The sequence below is a fragment of the Ceratina calcarata genome, unplaced genomic scaffold (assembly GCF_001652005.2).
Source record: "Ceratina calcarata isolate Rehan_Ccalc_2016 unplaced genomic scaffold, ASM165200v1 scaffold48.2, whole genome shotgun sequence".
NCBI lineage: Eukaryota > Metazoa > Arthropoda > Insecta > Hymenoptera > Apidae > Ceratina > Ceratina calcarata.
This window is the reverse complement of record NW_017172225.1, coordinates 1,506,764-1,514,190: the sequence shown is the minus strand read 5'-3', so window position 1 is coordinate 1,514,190 and position 7,427 is coordinate 1,506,764. Positions and strand designations below refer to the sequence as shown.

General features: G+C 49.1%; 1 protein-coding gene across 12 annotated transcripts in view; it reads right to left on the bottom strand.

Moving 5' to 3' along the window:
* Nucleotides 1–7,427, bottom strand: part of Lar (tyrosine-protein phosphatase Lar) — a 224,635-nt gene that overhangs the window by 86,940 nt on the left and 130,268 nt on the right. For 11 of the 12 annotated variants that reach the window (XM_026816022.1, XM_026816024.1, XM_018029058.2 and 8 more), the window contains exon 4: nt 123–161. The exons of the other annotated variant lie outside the window; for it this stretch is intronic. In XM_026816022.1, the coding sequence (XP_026671823.1) occupies nt 123–161 (39 nt within the window). The remainder of the gene's footprint in view (nt 1–122; nt 162–7,427) is intronic. 12 annotated transcript variants of the gene reach the window in all.

Genomic DNA, 7,427 nt, shown 5'->3' with positions numbered 1-7,427 from the left:
TTTGGGATTGACTGTATAGCCAATACATCCTTAAATTACGAGGAGGTCGGGAACAATCTGCGAATCACATGAACGGTCGTTCAAGTTCACTGTTCGCAAACTGTGTCCGAACCCGTACTTACTTGTCATGTACGTGATGTATTGGGAGTCGCTGATGTTTCCTGAAAGAAGTCGGTTGAGAGTCGAGTCGTGTCGCAGGCGAGAAACGAAACGCGGGCCTCGCTCGTTACATTCGCGCGAGCACTGCGATTTCCCGTTGTTCCGATCGAGTGACGTGAAAATCGATTTACGCGAAACGCGAAAAGACATGCGACCGCCGTGCAATGACTTCGTCGAATGACTGACGCCAGTAGCGAGAGAGCAATCACGTGCACACCTGTGGCTCGTGACGTCTGAAAAACCGCCAGTCGCTAGTGTGCGTGCGACTTCGAGCCGCGACGTTCATGCATTAAATGTTCACGTCCGAGTACTAACACCCCCAAACCCCCACATCGGTTTTCCTTTTTCATTATATTGCAGCGCATGAATTTTTGTCTTTCCTTCCCATCTCGCCAAGGTTTTGTCCTAAGAAGAAACGACTACGTTTGCTTCGGCTTTGAAACACATGTATTATTGTACGATATGAAGACAAATCTTTTGAGACGAACGTTCGTTTGTCTCGAGACCGTGTCCGTTTGTCTTAAATCAGGGTAGACAGGGAACAGTGGAGGGGGAAGAATTTTTCAAACGCGGGGAAGATGCATGGGTGGTTGGCTCGTCGAAGAAAAATGCTCGGGGTGCGCGGCCTCGATTCGAGACTTATCGAGCCGCTACCCTATCTCGCTGGCCGAGGAAAAAATCGGTGAAACATTCGACTTAATAGCTCGACGTCGGAGGAGACAGATCGAGAGCGTTTAACTCGGCTTCTAAGTTAATTTATGTTTTCGCCATCGTGCACACACGAGTCAATAAATTCACAGTGTGTCTAATTGAAAACAGAGAGGCCAAATTCTTACTATGCACATATGTATAATATAATGAGCTCGTACGACTGTCTCGTCCCATAGCACGTACATCACACTTTTTACAAATCCTAATTACCATAGGTAATTTAAGATGTGAAACACTGTTCCTAGTTTTACGAGTGGCTAACCCATATACCATGCGAGCGTGCCAGAGAGAATGAGAGATTGGCATCGCGATCACGATCGCGAGGACGCGGGCTACTTTTGTCGACGAGGGCAGAGCGAAACACCGATTCGCTCCGTTTGCCCAAGCGGTGCGCTCTCACCCCTATTTATTTTTCATCGCGGAATCCACCGGCGCGCCTGTATCGAATTTGACGCGACAATTTTTTCCATTTTCCCCCGTTTTTCTCTCGAGCGTGTCGTCGAATTTTAAGCGATCAATGAAACATCGGTTAAGCGAACCTAAAATTACCCAAATAGATTACTCAAATACAGAAATATGTTTCATGGAAATATTTAATGATTCTTGCTTCTGGTAGAATGGATCGCATCGACTCGAGTAACTTTTACCCGGGGCTGGAAATAAACGCGAACCGATGCGCGCGTACGCGATACTTAATCGAGGCGGTGAGAAAAGGATCCGGGTCGCCGGACCCGGGGCCGGGCGCGTGCTCGTTTCCAGCGACACGGAATAATTCACGAGAAACCGTGAACGCGGGTTACGTTACGATTCGTCGGGGGGTATTCGCAGCAATAATTAACGACGCTCTCGAGCAGAACGTAAATAAAAGTTCGGAAAACGCGGGGGATCGATCGGCCGCGTCCGAGCGACGGGACAGAGAGAGAATCTCCGAGTGTAATTTTTATTACCCGTTCGTTTCGCGTTATATTCCGCCCCCGCCGGGAGGTATAGGCGCTTGCCGTGTCTCTGGAAATTGCTCGGATAAACGAAACGGTTAACGTAAGAATTCGATTCGTGATCAAACGGGAGTGGTTCGAGTATCGGCGGGGGGGAAAAATTAAAAAGGTCTGAACTCGCGTGCCTGCGCGGGGGAAAAGGTACGAGTTCGATTAAATTTCGATGCAGCCGGTGATCGAAAATAAACGAGGGGACGGCGAGGAAAAGGAGGCGAATCGATGGCCTAGACCCGGATTAATTTCGTGGAATCGCGAGTGTCGAGCCCGAAATCACGTTTAACGTTCGACCAGCCGGACGCGCGCGGTACGTACAGGTTTTGCGGGCGTACGCGGACCTAAAGGATGGGTGCCTCGTGGGATTCGTGATCTACGATATTGGCGTGATCGGTCCGAGACCACGAATTCGTGACTCGAACACGACCGTCGACTTTAAACAATTTTCGAGATACTACTCAGATAGACTTTTATGATCGTCATGAGACGTACAAATTAATTTATCAAAAATTGCAGATTATCTCCAGCTAAAACCTATTTCAGTAAACACATTAACGTCGAACTGAGACGAATTTTGTATCGTATTCTGAGCTGATTTCGTTATTAACGAACCGATACATACAGGATTTTGTAACGCACTATATCGCAAATTTGCTGTAAATCGTCTATCCGGACACTCTTTCATTCTCAACGACCACACATGGTCACAGTGAAACGATTAAAACGTCACCGGACAGAAAGCACTTACGTCGCCGAAAATCATACAAAGGCGATAAGCACGTAAGGCCGACAAATGGTCGACTTTCACTACTTGATTACCGGGGTAGGCGGCGGCAGCAGCAATAAACACGTAAAGCTGGGCGCTCGAGAATATATTCGAATGATTTTACAGCAGACCTTGACCGCGTAAGATCTATGGTCTACAGACTTTTATGGTCTCGCAGAGAGTTACGACGGATCTTTATCAACACACAGTATCGCGATGGGTAAACGGTTTCACGAAAGTTTTCGCGAGATCGTTCCATTGTGAATGCATAATGGAAGGCATACCTTGGGAGCGTGATCGACCGATCGGAATCGTCCCCGGAACGAAGTCCGCTGTATAGAGGGAAGAAGAAGGGGCCAATCGTCGGCGATTGCCACTGTCGTCGTCGGCAGTTCCGTATCTCGAATAGCCTATGTGGCCTATACCGGACCGCTAAGAGGGTGGAATTGATTAAATAATTGGCCCCTTAGATCGGAGGGAGGGTGGGGGCTTAGTTTCTGGAATGAATACGCTGGCTGTCGGCCAAGGCTCGTTCGAGCCATCGGAGACGAAGGGAGCAAACGAAGAACGGCGGAAGGGGTTGAAAACCACTCCTTCGCACGAAGTACCCGCCGCGATCGCAACGGGAACACCGCTACTGCCTGGCTCGATAGAGACAAAGAGCAGGGAGAGAGGTAGAAAGAGAGATTATCAGAGGTCGTCTCGCCTACGTTACTTCGTCGTGTATAATATTTCACGAAATGATTCAGAAACGAAAAAACATGTGGGCTTATCTCGGTCACTGTGAAAATACTCGCGTTTGAATACTTTGCCGGGCCGTATTCGAACTGACAATGTCGCGTCATCGAGCGTGGTTCACGATCCGCGTTAATTAACGTACCTTTATGCGAAACCGGCCCGATCGCAATTTTTTGCTATCGCAAAAACGGCCACCGGCTCGAACGATCGACGATGACCGGTCCGGTGGACCGAAATTCGCGTATGTACATACGTATGTATCTACAATGTACGACCCCCCGCGAGTTTTCCGCACTTTCGAGCCGTTTGTTTATCGTAACGAGATAAGATACGCCAGCCACCGGTGTGTTTCGTTCATACATCACCGGCACGTATTACGTAAAATGCGCGTACTAGTTTTTTTCCTCTGCTTTTCGAGGCACCCGCTGGCGCACTCGCATTTTATACTCCGGCCGGTTCTCTTTTTTCTCGCGTCCTACCCCCTCGCTCTTTCTCTTTCGCTGTTTTCCGTTTCGCACGCGAATCGGAGTCCTGATCGGAAAAGCGGATAGTGGAAATGCGACCCAGTAACAAGAGCCCGTAATTTCAGTCGGCTGGCGAGCTGCGCCGCCTCGGTCAAGCCAGCCGTTAACACCCACGATGCGTTAAAGACCTCGAGACTTCGCGTGATAGCCTTTCGAGAAACTCGTTTTCTGGGTGATAGGAGGCATGCGATTAAAGCGACTGCCTTCGTGTGTTTCCGTGTACGTATGCGTTGCTATACTAATTAGACCTCGGTTTCCATGACGCGACCGAGTTCGATGCTGACGTACGAACAACTTCAATCGGATTCTCGTCGACGAAACAATCGTGCTTCCGAAACCCGTTCCGAAACCCGCGAATCGATCGACTTACAGGCGATACGCTCGTCCCCGGCGTGCAATTTCCACGACCCTCTTTCCTTCCTTTCCTTTTGCCAGACCGAGAAATAACCGGGCCGCAATTATCATTATCGATATCGCGGGATATTTCGACGGGGGAGTTAATCGATTCGACAAAGCGATTCCTGTAGCCGGTCGAGCGATAAGGGCCGGGCGAACTCGCCGATACTGTTTACATGCTGATACCTTTCATGTACTCACGATTTCGAATTGTTACGCGCGATCCGACAAAAGGAGAGAAGATATTATACACAGAACAAATTAAAGTAAAAACGAATTTAAAGAGAGAGTCGTAAAATTATCGCCGACCGAGCCCGGAAATGGTTTGGATGCCGATCACGAGGAAACAAAAAGGGGAAACGGGGCCGGGGGTCGGTCGCGGTGGGTCCTCAGATAATAGACATAAATATTCCGCGGGTTTTTTCGGATTTATATTTCGCGCGTATCAGAGCCCATCTCATTTGCATGGGGAATTTACTGTGCGCGACTCACCCTTTTCCCCAGCGTTTTCCACGTACGCGAGGCTCGAGAGAGCAGCCCGGTTGATCGCGCTCTCTCGCTGCCTAGTCAAACTCTCGGCCAACAAAAGGAAACGAAAGGGCGGGGCAAAAAACCAGACGGAATGAGAAATTGAGGAAAAACGGAGGGGCAACGTTCGGAAGATATACCCGAGGCCCGATATAACTCCTGACTAAGCTCAGCTATTGAAAAATGATATTCTAGTCCCGCGAGTGAAATATTATCGCTCCCTGTTCCGTCGCGAGCGGATCTAGAACCGTGAATAACCTTTCCGTTCCGCGAGAGGACGGTGCTCAAACTCTCCTGACCGATCGACTCGAATCCATCCGAGTCAAAGACAATTATTAATGACGACCTCTACTTTTTCGAAAAGAGACTCGCGATCGAAACGGATCCACCTGGATAAAATTCCGAAGGGGAACGTATGAGCTCGCGCTTTATCGGATACAGCTCTCCATCGGTGAAGCGCGATACGGGTGAATCGGACGAAAAATCGTGAAAACTGGTTATCAAAGCCGGTAAGGAGTTTTCTCCTGGAAGAGATTATCGGTAGAATCGCAGGGACGAGTCGACGCAAACGATTCGTAAGAAATACCGCGCATACGGACGAGCACCTATACGGATTCGAGAGGAAGAGCGGGAATAGGTCGAGTAATTCCCTTTTACGGTTTTCTCGGCCCATTCTACCAGCCGGGGTAATGTTCATGGTGCAACGGCGAAAGAGAAACATAAGCGGCGAGGAAGGAGGGCGGAAACGAGCTGAATCGGTGGAAAAGAAATTCGCGGGCGAGGAAGAAAGAGGACCGAGTCAATGGTTAGGCATCCCTTCCTTCGTTTCCTGATTGCAAAAACTGTTCGAGATTTTTACTAGAGTTTTATGATTTAAATCGCGCACTCCGCGATATTCTCTCTCGTTCCTCCCTCTCTAACGGAATAAGGCAACGATCGAGTCAGCAGTTGATTTTACGCTTTATTTTTACGGCCCTATTCACCGACCGATCTCTCCTTCCGTTTTGTCCTCCTTTATTTCGCGATTCCAACGCTAATTTACACGATACGCTCGATTCCATTACGTTCGACGTCACATAAATTATAACGAATTCATTCAGTGCCACGGATAGCCTCGTTTAATTAGGTGACTGATCGAGACGTGTTTCTTTTCTGGCCATCCCTTTGGCAATGTATGTCAGAACAAAACGATGGTAACGCGTAGCGCAACGGCCATTCCTCCTGGTATCCGGCAAAATGCACTCGATGACGATGCGTATGCATTTCGGTCGGTTCGCGGTGAACCGCGTGCTATGATCAGGACGGCGTAATAACGAGAAAGCATAAATTGACAATTTGTCTCGGAGTATTGGTTTGTGCCCGGCTACCAGCCAGGTCAAACGAAATAATTGGTCCTCCCTGTCAAGTACTGCCCTCCGCCACCCCCGTTCCCCTTCTCCCGTCTTCCTGGACGCAGGAGACGCTCCGTCGACCGTGATCTCCGCGAGACTTTAACTATTTGCGTTCGAGACACGCTTAAGCATTCTGTAGACGAGCAAGGATACGCTTTTACGATCGATGCGCGAACGCTGCATAAATCCCAGCGGCCAGTGAGTACAATAGTCTTTCGAGTGGAATCTGCGATAAACACGATCGGCGAAAATTACCGGCGATAAAGATCGCGATTCTCGACCCAATACCGATACATTCCGATGCAAAGAGGAGTCTCCGTTTTATTTACGAATCGTTTATACCTTCTCTCCCAAGAACGGTAGTTCTACACGCTCGATTCGGTACGAGATGGAGCCCGACGGAGAAATACTCGTAAACCTTACGGCGGAAATCCAAGCCCTGGTTTAGGCGAACAATTTACTCGGAGAGTCGCGTGATTCACGGAGGCTCCACCGAGATTTGCCAGGACGTTAGAGTACGACGATGATAGAAAATCATTTCAGTAGAGCATCATCTGCCAAAAAAGATAAGACCGATCCGCATCTTCTGGCCGAGGAGGACACGTTCGGAGGAATTTCTGATTAAAAAGCTTCCGGCGTTTTTGAAAAGTCCGTTTCATCGTGCGGCAAGAGCCGTTAGCCTGCCAGTTCCCGCGGTGGTTACGAAATCTGTGGTTTCACGAAATTAGTCGTTCGGAGTGCACAAAATCAATCGAAAAAATTTGCTTTGAAACCAGCGGACCTCGCAGCTTAAAAGCTTTATTGTCACGTAAGTTTTTAAATCGCGTTTCGAGGATGCTCACGGCCACTCGAAAGACGCGGCGGGTGTTTAAAGTTTGCCGTTCTCGTTCTCGTGCATCGATTACGTCTCCATTAGCATCCTAGATTGCTGCAAAAGCGTTCTCGAGGCGGATCGCGGTCCGATGAAGGGTCGTTGCCTCGGTATCTTCGCGCCGTCTAGGGAAATATTGTTGGCCGCGGGTCATAAATTCGAACGGTGTGGTAAGGTTTTCGAGTCAAAGAAGCGCCTCCTTCCCCCGGCAAAGCTCGGCCTTAATGTTCGTGAAACGCGGGTAATAACGCGGGCCCGAGTTTTTCACAGTGACTTGTCAGGGTTTACCGAGCGAGGGAGAGAACCAGCTTTTATTTACGTTAGCTTCCCTTCCGAGTTTCCACCGAGAATATC